Source organism: Gossypium hirsutum, chromosome A08, assembly GCF_007990345.1.
Source record: "Gossypium hirsutum isolate 1008001.06 chromosome A08, Gossypium_hirsutum_v2.1, whole genome shotgun sequence".
Taxonomy (NCBI): domain Eukaryota; kingdom Viridiplantae; phylum Streptophyta; class Magnoliopsida; order Malvales; family Malvaceae; genus Gossypium; species Gossypium hirsutum.
In genome coordinates, this window is record NC_053431.1 from 124,386,737 (window position 1) to 124,403,151 (window position 16,415).

A 16,415-nucleotide genomic window follows, 5' to 3' on the forward strand; every position below is an offset into this window, starting at 1 on the left:
GTTTCGTGCTTCTCGATAATGCCTCCAACTCTATTCCGGCGACGGATACGGGTAGGGGGTGTTACAATAATAGTAATAGAGAACGACAATACATTAATAATAATAATATATGTTAATAACAATAATAATAATATGTAAAAAAAAGGGAAATAATAACATAGTAAAAATAATAATAATATGTTAATAAAAATAATAGTAGCAGTAATAATAGAAAGGTAATGGTAATAAAAATAAAAATAATAGTAATAATGATAATAATAATAGTAACAGAAAAAAAGCAACATAACGATAAAAGTAATAATAATAATAATTATAATAGTAATAATATAAAATTAATGATATAATAATGTAATAATAATAATAATGCTGACAATAGATAATAATAATGAAAGTAGTGGAAATAATAATAATAATAATAATAATAATAATAATAATAATAATGGCAAAATAGCAAAAATAACTAAAAGGATTGAGTTGAACTTAAAATAGGAGTTCGGGGCGAATTTGGAATAAAAATACAAAGAAAAGGACCAGTTTGGCCCGCGGATAACAATGGAGGACCAAAATGGGCAATATCCCATCCTTCCAAAACGCACGGCACCAAGAGGGACCGAACCAAAATTCAGGCCAAATTCGGGGGCAAAATTGAAAAATCAAAAGAATTGATTACAAAGTAATAAAAAGGAAGAAGAACCACGCGCGTAAATTTTCCTTTTTCCAAAAAAAATGCGGATCCTGAGGCGAATGGGTCGGGTCGCGGGTCAGCTATGCCAAACGGCGCCGTTTGGGGCACTATAGCCCCTAAATGAAACGACGTCGTTTTGCTTACAATATAAAAGGCTAATTTTTGACAAAAAAAATCATTCTGCCATCATTTTAAAAAAAAATCTTAGAAACTCTCTCACTCCCTCTCTCTCGCCCTCTGGTCGGAGCCAAAATCCGGCGAGCAGGCCGTCGTATGTCACCGCCGGCCACCGAAAGGTTCCTCTTTTTTAATTTCTTTTTGTATTTTTTGATAGGCTTTTAATATGTGTACATATGTGAGGGACTAGATTCAAAAATAGAAAGAAAAGAAAAGAAAAAAAGTCACCTTAGGTTTTTTGGTTTTGATTTTTGGTATTTGGTTCTCTGATTTGAGACAATTCCCCTGCTTTAGTGTTGTTAAAGTCACTATTTTGCTCTCGATTTTAAGAAAGATCGAGTGCTTTTCATTAAAAAAAATACCGACCCCTACAAAGTGTCCCTGGCTTGGCTTTTTAAAGCCATTTACATATATTGTTTATCACTTTCTGTCTTTTCTTCATTTAATTTTGTAGGTGCAAGTGGGCGACAAGACTAGGGCAGTGTGGAGCAGGTGGCCGACTGGCATGGGGAGATGGGACAGAGGGCAGAGGCGGTAGCAGCTTAGGTTAATTTAGGATTTTTTTTTGTTTTATTTTCTAATAAATGTATTGGGCTAGGGTTAGGCTGAAATTGGGCATTGCTTTGTTGTTTGGGTGGTTTTGGGTTAGGATAGGTTGGGTTTTGTATTTGATTTGGGCTTGTTGGGTCCGGGCAAATATAGCCCGTTACAATTATTTTTCAGGTCGATTGAGTCTTAGCTCAGTTAGTATCTGTATTGTTGTCAGTGCAAGATGATATAGGTTCAAGTGTGCTAAAACGCATTATCCTCTTATTTAAGGGTTAGGGAGAGGTATGGGTAATCATTGATATTGTATAAAAAAAAGACTATTTGAAAAAAAAAATAAAAAATTATTAAGTGTCAAAATAAGGATTGATTTTTTTGTGTATAACGATTGAGACACTTTGTTGGATTATATTGGATTACATTATTTTATTTCATAGGATTAGGATTAGCATTCAATCCCCCAAAATATCAATGGAATCAAAATGCTTAATGCAGGGTGAAGTCAGAAAAATTTTTTAGAGGCCGAAAATAAATTGTAATTTTTACAATAATAATGTAATTTTTTAAATGATTAAATCAAAATTTTATTTTTTTAAGGGGCAAAGTACAATTTTACTTTTACTAGTTTAGAGTTTTAAAGATTTTAAAATAATTAAATGAAATTTTTTCCATTTTAGAGGGGCCGGGACCTTGCCAACCCCCATTTCGCCCCTGGGTTAATGTACCAAATAGTACCTGAGTTTAGCATAAATTTTTAATGTAGTACTGATATATATATACATATATATATAATTAAGTATTTATTTTTAGCTTTTGTTAAACAAAGTAGTACATAAGTTTAACACCATTAAATTTTAAAATTTTATCTAATCAACACTTGATAAGTGTTTTTTATTCAACATTTTTATTAAGTTAAAATTTTAATAAAATTTACACAATTTTTAGTACACATAATGTAGTATAATATAATATAAAAAAGAAAAGAAAAGAAAAGGAAGTACGAGAGAACTTAGAAAATGAAAATCTTATTTCTTCATGTTGTCCGTGGGTTGGGCCGGGTCGAGACCCAATTCCAAAATAAATTAAATTTGTATTTCTAAAATTTGATACAACACGTAATTAATAAGGTATCGATTTTGATCGAGATGTACAAGAGAGAAATAAATTCAAGTTAGGCGACGACAGTGACATAAGTCAAGACAAAGGTTTCAAGGGGCGAAACAACCCAATAGAGATACTAGTTGTGAAATAGCCGAGGCATTGAAAAACTTCTAAGGCGAGTCAAACTAGTGTCATCTTTAGGACACGATGAGAGTGTCACAAGAATGGATGAGAGAGAATATCAAGAGCCACGGATTAAAACTCATGATGGATGCACACAAATTGTCCTTTAGAGGTCAATTAGTCAAATGGGACTCATTTAATCCATTTGAACTGACTTGATTTGTGGAATTATGATGAAGCTCATCTACTTGAAACTTTAATTATCTAGTGAAATACCGTAACAAAACTTGAGTTATCAGGATAATTTAAAATTCCCTATTTTTATCAAATATCCTCAAGTCAAAACAAATTTTGATAAAATTGAATTGATATTGAAATTGAAATTGAATTTTTGGTTTAGTTTTAAGATTAAATTAAATGTACAATTTTAAAGTAGGGATTAAACCAAGCAATTTCCAAATGCCAAATTAAATTGAACCATTTTGTATCTAGATTTTCGATCAAATTAATCTTGGTATAATTCTTCATGTTGAACATGAAGGGTGATGGACTTTGAACATTTCTCGGAAAAAAAATTATTTTTAAATAATTAATAATCATTTTTGAAATAAAAATTCTATTTTCATTTTTTAAGTTGATTGTTAATCGAAATTCGTCCAAAATTAATCAATCAACCTTTATATGAATGATTTAGTTTAGAAAATAAATCTAGTTTAAATATATCATCAAGTAAAAATATGATTAGCTCTGAAATTAAAATTTAATTAACGTTTATTTAGTTTGCATAATTTTTTTTATATAAAATTCAAAACTATCATTAACTCCTTCACAATATAAGAAGATAAGCGCGTTTTAGCGCGTTTAAATTTATATTATCCTCCGTTGAAAATATTATCAATGCTAATTGAGTTAAAATTCACTCGACGATTTACATAATTAACTAAGTTAAATATGGTGTTGTTAAATAATTTTCTGCATTATATTTTTAATATTTGTTAATTTAATTACGAATGCACTTTTTTTTTAAATTTAGTTACCCATACATGCTTTCTAAAAGAAAATTGAGCAACAAAAATTAACAAATGAAATTTTTTGTAAACAAAATTCAAAGAGAATATATATTATATTGTTTATTATAATAATTTATTCTTATTGTGATATTATAGCAAATAATTCAATTACAACTTATACTAAATTCAATATGTTCTTTAAACATGACCATTTAATGGTCCAAACACAGATTCTACGGTAGCTTCTACATGAGCACAATCACACTTTCCGAAGACACAAACGCATGAAGCAGGTGGTGGACAACCAGGGGAACCGCACTGATTTATGCAATCTTTGCTACTCTTGCAAGTCAAAGACCTAGCATTCACATTATTTAAGGTATCTGCAAAAATAACCATTGTTTATACTTCTTACATATATTGAAATCTATAAAAATATTGAAAATTATAAAATAAATAAGAAAAAATGTGGATAAATAACTACCAAAAAAATAAAGGAATAGCAGAAGCAACAAAGCCATGGTTTTGGTTGATGGCTTCATTTTTCTTTTCTTTAAAAATATTGCAAAACTTTTTTTTAAGGTTGTATGATCCTTAAAAGATGAAATTCTAAGCCTTATATAGGCAATAGGCAATAGTGGAAAGATAATGTATAATTGTATACATGAACTTTAATTTGGTGTAATTGTTAAAGATATGTAACCCAAATTCTTGTTAAATAAAAATACAAGTGGCAAAATAGGGGATCTACGGTACAGGCTGCACAAGTGAAATCCGTATAGAAGTATGCTTCCTCTATTTGATGTTGATTAGAATAAGGTGTTCTAACCTTATTGCACAAGTGAAAACTTATAAATAGACGTAGTCGTCTCTCCTCTTGTATTCATTCAAATTCGACATAGTGAATTTTCTTCTCCTCTGTCGTAGTTTTTTTCAAAAGGGTTTCCACGTAAAATGTATGTGTTCTATTTTTCTCTCTTTTCTTTCCATTATCGACATTCTATTTTTATAGTAATCATACACGCGAAACTCTAATTGTGGTTCAAATGTATACTTGAAACTTTAATTTTGATTTAGTCATACACATTTAAAGAAATAAATACATCTCTTCTGCGAAGAGGTTTATCAAAGGTATGGCCTCTAATCTAGGAAAATTTAGTTTAGTCGGTGAAAGATGGGAGCAGTATTAAATGTCAGAGTGACCCGTGGATTCCTACTGTTGGTCCTCTTTGCAATCATATTTCATCTCACTCCAACTTGGAGCCGGATTGCTTTCTTAAGGGTATGGTTACTGAGGAAGGATATTGGAATCTGAATCTTTTCCGACTTTGGCTTCCAAAATAGATCATTTTTAGGCTTGTGAGGATTCCCCCTCCATGTCCAACAGTTGGATCGAATAAAGTCATATGGGGTAGTACATCAACAGGAATCTTCACACTCAATAGTGCATATGGGAAGATTCGGAAAAAGTCTTGGAACCCAAAAGAGGCGGTTTGGTAACTTCCATGGAAATTTCAAGGTCCTCAGATGATTAGATACTTCATCTAGCTTGCCTTTCGGCAAAGACTTATTACTAATGTAGAAAGAGTGAAAAGGTGCTTGAGTCATGATAGTTCTTGTGGGTTTTGTTGTCATGAATATGAAGATGTGCTACACGTTTTAAGGGATTGTCCGGCAGCTAGAAATATCTAGAAACACATAATTCCCAAAGATAAGATATCTTGGTTTTATTCAGGTGGACTTATGGAGTGGCTAAAGGCAAATTTACAGAATTCTCAACAGTTATATGTAGGAGGTGTCGATTGGAAATGCTTTTTTAGACTCATTACGTGGCTTATTTGGGAAAATCGTAACCTTCTCATATTCCAAGGTATTCCATGGAGTGCAAGTGAAATTGTTAGTCTCTTACAGTTGGGTCAAATAGTATGTTTCATGTTGTAAAAATGTAACAAAGATTGATGTGTAACCAAATATATCTCCTTCGTCCTTTTATGGGGATTGGATCTACTTAAGGACAGATGGTGTGGTCAAAGTGGATAGAGGATTTGCTGCAGCATGAGGAGTTTTGTCGGATCGAAGTGAAAGGTGGATAATTGGTTTTAATAGATATTTGAGGTTTTGTTCTGTTACTAAAGTTGAGTTATGGGGTATTAAAGATAGTTTAGAGCTTCTTTTGGAACGAAATTTTGATTGCCTCTTAATTCAGACAAATAGCATGGAGGAAATCAACGCAATTCAAGACCAAGCTTCTACTGGTTTAGAATTGGCATTGGTTAGGAGGATTCACCAACTCTTATCCAGAATAGAATATTGGACCACTCAACATATTCCTAGGGAATATAATAAGGAAGCGGACGGAATCGTTAAATTAGAACAAGAAAGGAGAGAAGACTACAAGTATTCGAGGCTTCTTCTTTGGGAAGTTAGTTTTATGTTAATGTAACTCTTTTAGGTTTTTTTTATCTATTCACCCAAAAAAATACATCAATTTATTTTTATATTGGATAAATATAATTATTTATATATGTAATATAAAAATATTATATCAATAATTGTGTTAATAATTTACAAGAATAGGATCAAATCAAGATTTCATGTATAAAATTATACAAAATCAAAGTTCGTGTATACAATTGCACATTAAACCATAGTTCATGTATAATTTTGAGATTTATCCCTATATTTACTTACCAAATTTTCCAACAATATTTACTTTTCAAATTTAAAATAAATTATTTTTTTAAATCTATAATAAATTATTGAATTTCATAGGATTAGAATTTAGAGATAATTACTCCCAAAGTATTTGAGAAAGAAACTTAAAATTGTTGGGTGTGGAAATAAGGATTGAATTTTTTGTGCATAATGATTGAGAGACTTTGTTAGATTACATTATTTTATTTCGTAGGATTAGAATTAGCATTCAATTGGGGATTGAGTATTAACTCGATTGGTATGAGTATTGTTGTCAATGCAGAAAAATGTGGGTTCAAATGTAATGAAGCGCATTATCCTCTTATTTATTGGTTGGGAAGAGATTATGTGTAATTCTAGGTTTTATCTTAAAAAAGAGAAGATATAATCAAAACTTATAATTAGAGTTCTAGATATTGTTTGTATATTAAGAGTTTCGTTCAATATTGATGAGAGTTTTTTTAAAGAAAATTATCATACTACTTATGGTTCAATTGTTAATAAATATTTTATAACTATATTTTTAATGTTGAATTTTTTCACGGAGATAAAAACATTTTATATTTTGATAACATGTTAAATAATACTACCTAACGTGATGACATTTTAACGTGCTATATAAAATTTGATAATACAAACTAAAAAATAATTAGAATACATTTAATATTCTTAATCACATTTACATATCTATTTAAATTTATTATTATTAATTTCAAACCATATATTTTAATTTTCATTCAATGTTATTTTAATAATATCTTATTAAGGTTATATTAGGAATTTAAATTTTTTTCATTTAAATAAATTGTTTTCTTATTTATTCACTCTCCTGTTTTACAGTTATTTCACTTTTCATTATTTTTTACTTTTCTATTGTAAATATCTTATTTTTCTTTTGGTTAAAATGTGCTTATAGTCTCTGTTCTTTTTGAAAATTTAAAATTTAGTCCTTATGCTTGTATTTCAAGGAATTTAGTTTTTCTACTTTTAGATTTCAAAATTTAAGTCCAATTCTTAACATTGTTATTTTTTTTATTAAATTGGTTGCTCTGATATTTTAAAATAAAATAAAAACTACTCACTTAATAGTCATGTAATTAAAAAAGATGTTGTAATTAAATTAACATGAATTTAAGAAAAAAATTTAATAGTAATAATAATTGGACCTGAATTTTGAAATATGAAAAAATATAGGGACTAAATTCTTAGAAATACAAGTATACAGACAAATTCCTAATTTTCAATAAGTACAGGGACTATAGCCATATTTTATACTTTTCTTTTCTATTATTTCGGGGCAAATCGGTTCATTATCCCGGTTGACAGGATTATACATCCGGTTCAACTTAAAACCGCCATTTCACCCTAAAAAACACAAACCCTACCAAAACCCTGAACCTTCCCTTCTTTCACTTTGCGTCTCTCTTTTTGTTTCCACCATTTTTCACCCACCATGCAACTTCAGAATTCTTGCTTTTAAAGCCAATCCCTTCTGACAAGAAAAGCCTTAGAACCCCAAATCCAATCTCACATTTATTTTCTTTGCTGGAGGTGTTCAAAAAAAAATGGCAAAAACTTGTGCAATGGGACTAATCTCAGCTCTTGCAGCAGCTTCTGCATCTTCTTCACTTTTATCCCAAACCAATCAAAACGTTGCTTTTGCTGATGGACCCTTCAATTTTCCTTTATTTTCTTCTTCTTCTCCTTCCCCTTCCCCTTCCCCTTCCCCTTCAGGCTCTCCTCAGTCATCTACTGGGCAACTACCATCTCAGCCGTCTGCTTCACCGGCATCTACGACTGATAAGGAAGGTTCTGGGAATGTTAAGGCTAGGAATGATAATCCAAGGACGTCCTCTGCTGGCTTTGATCCTGAGGCTTTGGAAAGAGGAGCCAAGGCTTTGAGGGAAATCAGCAGTTCCTCTAATGCGAAAAAGGTTTCCCCTTTGGACTCCAGAAGTTTACGTTTCGTTGTTTTATATGTTTGATTTGGGGTTTTCTAGGCCTTTTGGAAAGTGGGTTTCTTTGATTTTGTAGCTTTTCTTGAAGGATTTTAATGGATTTATGTAAAGTTCATTGAAGTGGCATTCTTTTAAATGTTTAGTTTCTGAGTCAGTTGGTTTGGATTTTTTTTATTTGAGATTATGAGGATTGAATTAGTTTAATCTTGGTCATTCATTTCGTTAAAAAGGTAATTTTTTTTATGCTAATGGCTGATTGCTTGTTGGTGTAGGCTTTTGAACTTATGAAGAAGCAAGAAGAGACAAGGCAGGCAGAGTTGGCTGAAAGAGCTGCAGAATTTAAGGCAATGCAAGCCCAAGCTGAAACTGTAAGTTTTCTTCTGAAATCTCTCCTCATGAAGATTTGGTGGCATGAATATATTAATTTCTAATATTAGAACTCTAATCAGATTTTTAATTCTTGGAATTAAATGTTTGTATTTGTTGTCAATTAAATGCATATGTTTTGCTTGTGTCATTCTCAAATGTCATTTCTTTTTCTGTTTTTAGGAGTGTAAATAATGTTTAGTGTAATCAAATTAGCAATTACCATTTTCATTATAAGGCTAATTTGTACTAAAAACCCATTTGTACATTTATCATTTTCATTATAAGCCTAATTTGCAGTAAAAGCCCTTTTATACGTAAAAGTGCTTAGTTTACTACACGCTGTAACGTTATTGGCCCTTGTAAACCAAATGTTGCAATGTCATCTTCCTAACATTTGAATACCTACTAATCACATTCCATTGGAATATGGGGATTGTAAGGCACCAAACACCACCTTAATGGCCTTTGGGAGATACAGGCTTTGTCATTTAAATAGTTGGTTTACAATGTTATGAAAACTGAATGCTCTACATTTCATATTCTTTATCCAAACTTGCTTCGGAATGTTGTTATGCATTTGAAACTCTGTTATGGTATGTTGTTTTCCTTATTCGTTTTTTATTACCTACATGGTTGCTGGCAGGAAAGACAAAGGGTAATATACGATGAACAGAAGAAACTAACTCAGCATCAAGCCCAAACAAAGTCACAGATGGCTCGTTACGAGGATGAATTGGCAAGGAAGAGGATGCAGGCATGTATCTATTTATACTTTTGCATTCATGAAATAGTTACCATGAAATATATGGAAAACAAAATGAATGTCTATGTTATTGTAGGCAGAAAATGAATACCAAAGAGCCAGGACTCAGGAGCTTGTAAAACTGCAAGAGGAATCAGCAATTAGACAGGAGCAGGCTCGAAGAGCTACAGAAGAACAGATTCAAGCACAGCGTCGACAAACAGAGAGGGAGAAAGCTGAGATCGAACGTGAAACAATCAGAGTGAAAGCTATGGCAGAAGCAGAAGGGAGAGCCCATGAAGCAAAGCTTGCTGAAGAAGTCAATAGGCGCATGCTTGTAGATCGTGCAAATGCAGAAAGAGAGAAGTGGGTTGCTGCGATTAATACTACTTTTGATCATATTGGAGGTATTAATTCCATATCATGCATCCCGTAATTGTAGGGAGCTTTAAACAGCTAGATTCCAAAAGTGACATGTTCCCTTTTTTCTATAGTTTCTGTATGATCTAACCTAGTAGAAGATAACTGTACACTGATCAATCCTGCCACTCCTATGTTTTCTTGCCGTACTGGATGCATTATTTGCTTATTTGTGTATTCTTTTCTGGCCTGAAATAGAATTGCTGCTGAGTGATTACTTTGATATGTTTCTTAAGTCGCATTTTTTTATCTTATACTACTGAAGAAGCTGTGGTTTATTGTCGATGCAATCTTTTTGTCTAGGTGGTTTGCGAGCCATTTTGACAGATCAAAATAAGCTGGTTGTGGCTGTTGGAGGATTGACTGCTCTGGCAGCTGGTATTTATACTACCAGGTAAATTATAGATTTTGCTTGAAGATTCATATTTTGTGTCTCTGTTTGCCTTGTATGATTGTATATGTTTGTGGTGTTGATGAGTTGCTACAAGTTCGTTCAATTCTTTCATCAGAGTTTGCCAGTGTTGATTATCGGTTTATTTATTTGTCACAATTCGAGTGTAATTGCTTTTCATTTGTCATCCCTCTGGGGCAGGGAAGGTGCGAGGGTGATTTGGGGCTACGTAGATAGAATACTGGGGCAGCCATCACTTATCCGTGAATCTTCCAGAGGGAAGTATCCTTGGTCTGGCATATTTTCACGTGCTATGAGCTCTCTACGCAATGGGGATAAAACGTCATCAAAAAATGGAAATGGGTTTGGTGATGTGATTTTGCACCTTTCTCTTCAAAAACGAATTCAGCAACTATCGGGTGCAACTGCCAATACAAAAGCTCACCAAGCACCGTTTAGGAATATGCTTTTCTATGGCCCTCCTGGAACAGGAAAAACAATGGCTGCAAGAGAACTGGCTCGAAAATCTGTATGAGCTGCTATACCTTCATTGTCCCATTTGTAGCTGGCACTTACGTTTATCTTTTATTTGCAGATTAAAAAAATGCATATTTTGATTCTTTGACCATCTTTTGGGTAGTTCAATCTGATGTTAGACTTTGGGTATACATTCAGATTTAAGTGTTGGATACAAATATGTATCCTACATGAATTTGTTCAAATTTTAAAGGTTCTTTGACCATCTTGAATTCGTTTCTGTTTTCTTCATGTTTTTTTGGTTCTCTGATATATTATATTATTGTTCAGGGATTAGATTATGCGTTGATGACAGGTGGAGATGTTGCTCCATTGGGACCACAGGCAGTTACAAAGATACACCAGTTATTTGACTGGGCAAAGAAGTCCAAGAGAGGCTTGTTGCTGTTCATTGATGAAGCAGATGCATTTTTATGCGAGTAAGTCGACACCATTTGGTTATTTTGCTCCTACTCATTTTTCTTGATGTACCTGTGTCATTGTTTGACACCCATGTCAAGTATAGGGATATGACCCTGAAAGGATCCTCCAAAAATATGGAAAAACTGAGAAGATAAATTGAACATACCTATGTTTGACATATTCTAGTATCGGAACTTACACTCGAGTCCATGTAACCAAGTTCTTAATCATGAAACAATCTTCCTTCATAGTTGTTTAGCCAAGAAGAGGTATTAGTCTTATGGTAAGTGGTAACAATCACATGTCCTCGATAACTGTTGTACACGGAAGTAACCGACCTAGGATGAAAACATTAGAATCCATTGTTAATTTGGAAGGTTACCTTTGAATATTGATTGTTTCAGCTTAACTGTTTTGCAGACGGAACAAAACCTACATGAGTGAAGCGCAAAGAAGTGCACTCAATGCTCTTCTTTTCCGCACAGGTGACCAGTCCAAGGACATAGTCCTTGCTCTTGCTACAAACCGTCCTGGTGATCTTGATTCAGCTGTGGCCGATCGCATTGATGAAGTACTGGAATTCCCTTTGCCTGGGGAAGATGAACGCTTCAAACTCCTAAAGCTCTATCTAGACAAGTACATAGCTCAGGCTGGTTCAAGAAAACCCGGTTTGCTTCAAAATCTTTTCAAAAAGCAGCAGCAAAAGATTGAGATCAAAGGACTGACCGACGATATCTTAAGAGAAGCTGCAGCAAAGACTGAAGGATTTTCCGGAAGGGAAATAGCCAAACTGATGGCGAGCGTTCAAGCAGCTGTTTATGGGAGTGAGAGCTGTGTGCTTGACCCGAACCTATTCCGGGAAGTGGTAGATTATAAGGTTGCAGAACATCAACAAAGAAGAAAACTGGCTGGCGCAGATGGAGATCGCGCATGATTCAATTTCGGGTTTCTTTGGGGGTGAGTTTAGCTGATTAGAAGGCCCGATTTTTGGAGTATAGGGCATCATGTTGTCATTGTTTTCCCTCATGTAATTTGGGGTAGAGGTACAAATATATATTGATGCTGAAGTTTTTAATAGGTTAAAATTTGTTTCCCATAAATCCTATGGTTATCCTATACCATAGCCTATGTTAACCAGATTCGTGTTTTCATCAAGTATGTGTCCATTTACATATAACTATCAAGTTTTGAATTTTTATTAAATTAATTATTATTTAAAATTTAACTTAAGTAAATAATTGAAATAAAATTAGGAAAAGGAATTTATTGAAGATTTAATTGAAATAAAATTTGACATAAGTAAAGTTTTATTGAAGAATTAAATTTGATTTAGAAAGGATTTTTTTTTAATAATTTAGAGAGAATTTTTTAAATTAGGAAAAGGAATTTATAAGAATTTAACATATTGCGTGCATATAAAATTAGGTTAAAATATGCTATAGGTCCATGTATTCATTGTAAATTTAGAATTTAGTCTTTTACTTTTCAGATTTTAAAATTTAAGTCGAGTTGTTAATATTATTAAATTTTTTATGATATTTTGAAATACAGAAAATAAAGTCTCCCACTTGGTAGTAATGTACATTAAAAAATGATATTATAATAAATTTGAATTTAACAAAATAAGATTGACAGTTAGACTTAAATTTTAAAATTTAAAAAGTAAAGAGATTAAATTCTTAGAAATAAAAATAAAAGAACTAAATTCTAAATTTATAAAGAATACATGAACCTATTGTATATTTTAACCATAAAAATATATATTTTTTAAAAGAGTTGCGATCAATTCGATGAAATCCAAATAATTAAATGCGATATTATTTTTGTTTATTTGTTTTACAAAAAATTCTCTAAAAATTACAGTCCTACTCGGTACTCCAACACAATTAGGATTAGTGAAAAGCTTCAATCTTCTTACATATATATATATATGGCAATATCAAAACCCCAAGTTTTGTATTCTCCAAGGGAAAAAAAAAACTACAAATATACACAGAGCAACATCAAAACACCAAGTTTTGTAACAATGGCGGCGGCTTTAGTTTCTGATGATAATTTCCTGGATGAGTATGAAAACAAGGCATTACCAATTGGGTATAGATTTGTTCCTCGAGATCATGAGTTGATTTCCTTTTATCTCTTCAACAAAATCAAGGGATTTCAGCTTCCTTTTGATGTTATCAAAAACATTGATTTTTATTACTTGGATCCGTTTCATTTTTCACCTTGTAAGTTGTTATCTAAACATTAAAGCTTTATGTTTATCCGACTTTCGATATTCTTTAATGAAGATTTTGTTTTATACTTCTTCCGTGAGCATGGATGTTTAGAGAGGAGATAAGCTCAAACAACGCGATTGTCTCATTGAGTGTTAGAGAAGATCGATGAACCATACGAGTTGTTCATGATTCAACTTGATTTGCCTTAAATGTCCCATAGTATATAGAGTATGAGTTGAATTCTAACTATGTGTAATTTGCATGGTTTGTGTTCTTAAGCATCCAATGAGACACTTTTACTCTCGAAACTCGAACTTTTAACAGAGATGAGAAGCAACATTAGTTAAACAGAAGCATAAATAAATTGTTGTATTTGTTTTACAGGTGAATTTAAGCATGGTAGGAAGAATAATGAAGCTTATTACTTCACCAAAACGAAGGAAATAAGGTCGAAAATGGATCGAATAGAACGACATACGAGAAATGGTTACTGGAAATCTTGTGGAAAGGCGGAGGAGATCAAACATAGGGATAGAATAATTGGGTTGAAGAGATTGTTTGTGTTTCATTGGAGAATCCCAGAATTAGGGTTTGGGAAATGGGTGATGCATGAATTCAGCATTCACCTACCTTTCTGGTACCTCATCCACTACTTGATGAAAAAATCAAGGCCAAGGTATATTTATATATTTAATTTGCAATAAATATATAATATGTAATAATAATTTGTAATACATAAAAATAGAAATACTAATGGGTCGGGCCACGTGAATCAGTCCGAAGGTCTGCCCGAAAAGTGAGAGGTTTTGAGTAAAAATATAGGCCTGAAAAATCGGATTGCCTAAAAAATAAGGCTTGTTTAGAAAACGGACCAGGTCTCAGATAAGGCTTTTTTGCCCGAGCCTAGCCTGACCCAAAAATGAAAAAAAAAACTGTTTTTTTACTGTTTCTTGCTGTTTTTTTAATTGTTTTGTTATTATTTTGTTATTGTTTCTCATTATTTTGTTACCATTTCATTAATATGTTGCTATTATTTTATTGTTATTATATAACTCTTATTTATTGTTAATTTTGTTACTATTTTAGAGTTATTTGTTTGTTAAGTTGCATTTACCTTAAATAACACATTTTTTAAATTTATTTTAATTTGTTGAAATATTGATTTTAATATTTTTAGTATTCTGGATGTATTATATTTAAAAAAATTTAAATAAAAATAATATAAAAAAATTAACATGGGTGGGTTGAACTCGAGTTTTGACATTTTTATCTGGGTCGAACCTAACAAATGAGCCTAAAATTTTAGTTGAACCTGACTTAAACCCAACCCGACCCAGCCCATTAACACCTCTAACATAAAAATGAAAAATTAATTGAGAAAGTAGATTCTTCTTATATGAAATATAAATTAATATTTTAAATATATTTAATTTTAAAAACAAAACAAAACAATTTATTATTTTTCTGATTTTTTTTGGTTTGTTTTCAGATTCATCGGTGTGTAATTTGCAGAATCGTAAACAGAGAATGCTCTTATGGAGTATAGTTGAATAGGTTTTTTTTTAATTAAATCCATTTCTTTCGGCAATTATTATTATTCAAGATCAATGTTAAATAGTTTATACTATCAATCGAGTTTTAGTTCAGTTGGTATTAATATTGTTAGCCGTATAAGAGAACATGATTAAAGCGCATTATCATTTTATTTAAGGATTAAAAAAGATTATGTGTAATATTAAGCATTATATCAAAAAATAAAAAATAAGAATTGTAATGTTATATTTGTATTATTCCAATTTTTTATTTTTTAAAATATTTATGTTTGATATTATTTAAATAACTATGCTACATTACTTTTAAATAGTATTAAAAATTAAATATATTCATATAAATTATTTATACTTGCCATTTACTTTTTATAATATTTCATGTATAATGGTAAAGATGGACATTCTAAATTTTGAATATTTAAATTTAAGAATTATTATACGCTATACGTATAGTTTTAATTTCATTTACTATGTGTGAATAATTAGATTCTATTTTTTTTAATTAAACCCAAAGATTTATTCAAAAATTAAATTATTGGCTTAAATTAAATTAAAATTTTTTTACAAATATCTCAGAGTCAATACAATATACGAAAAATAAGATTGGACAATAAAAATTAATTTAATTTAAAATATGGCTACACTAACATTTAAGACTCAACCATGGCAAAAGAATAATAATATTTGAGCCCAACCCGAATCATTTTGTACTTTCGTAATGTATTATTGTTTGATATAATCACATAAAATTATATATAATAATACATAATATATAATAAAATATTAAATCTATTTAAAAAATTGATAAAAATATATAAATTATGATATTAACTTAAAATAATAACATATTTAAAATGGAATTATATTAGCCACAGAAATGTGAATGAACTTAAAGAAAATTGAAATCCGACTTAAATAAATAAAATTCGCAAATATTATAAATAAACTCAAATTGAATTTAACCTAATTCGAGTACGAACCGTTTAAGTTTTATAATATTGTTTAAAATAAAATAAACACGATTGAATCAAGTTAAATAAATTGATTGAAGTTATGGTTAGATCGATTGAGTTATTTCCCTATTTTAAAATATATTTTAAAATATTAATAATTTATTTAATTAAATTAAAATTAATAATTTGATGAAATTCCATACCGGTCCGGTTTCAAAATTGATAGGGTGAAGTGGATTTTATCCGCTCCTTAATTTTCAATTCCCAATAGATTCACTTAACTAACTGAAACCTTATTTTCCCCCGATACAAACGGAAAATATAGTTGCCTCCATTTTTTCACTGAACCTAAGCACCGTGAGTACATATACAATGGAGTCCCTCAAGTCTACCTCCTCTCCAGTACAACCTATCCTCCCTTCATTTACCCTCTCCAAAACCACCTTCCAAACCCCCCAGACTTCGCATACGCTCCTCAGTCCGCCCGGACCCATTTCCCTCAGCGACGGCAACCCACAAACCAAACCAATCAAAACCC

The 16,415-nt window shown here is 31.3% G+C and overlaps 2 protein-coding genes across 2 annotated transcripts in view; both read left to right on the plus strand.

Annotated features, from left to right (window-relative positions):
* The first annotated feature begins 7,712 nt into the window (after positions 1-7,712).
* On the plus strand, positions 7,713-12,358 carry LOC107940259 (ATPase family AAA domain-containing protein 3-B). Its single transcript, XM_016873704.2, has 8 exons — positions 7,713-8,270; positions 8,567-8,662; positions 9,307-9,417; positions 9,503-9,812; positions 10,129-10,219; positions 10,418-10,745; positions 11,024-11,172; positions 11,576-12,358. The coding sequence occupies exons 1-8, from the start codon at positions 7,902-7,904 to the stop codon at positions 12,087-12,089; spliced, it is 1,968 nt and encodes a 655-aa protein (XP_016729193.1). The 5' UTR covers positions 7,713-7,901; the 3' UTR covers positions 12,090-12,358.
* Positions 12,359-13,134: 776 nt separating this feature from the next.
* Positions 13,135-16,415, plus strand: part of LOC107940244 (NAC domain-containing protein 45) — a 4,357-nt gene continuing 1,076 nt past the window's right edge. Inside the window, exons 1-2 of the mRNA XM_041076031.1 lie at positions 13,135-13,383; positions 13,759-14,050. Coding sequence (XP_040931965.1) covers positions 13,182-13,383; positions 13,759-14,050 — 494 coding nt within the window. The 5' untranslated portion in view covers positions 13,135-13,181. The remainder of the gene's footprint in view (positions 13,384-13,758; positions 14,051-16,415) is intronic.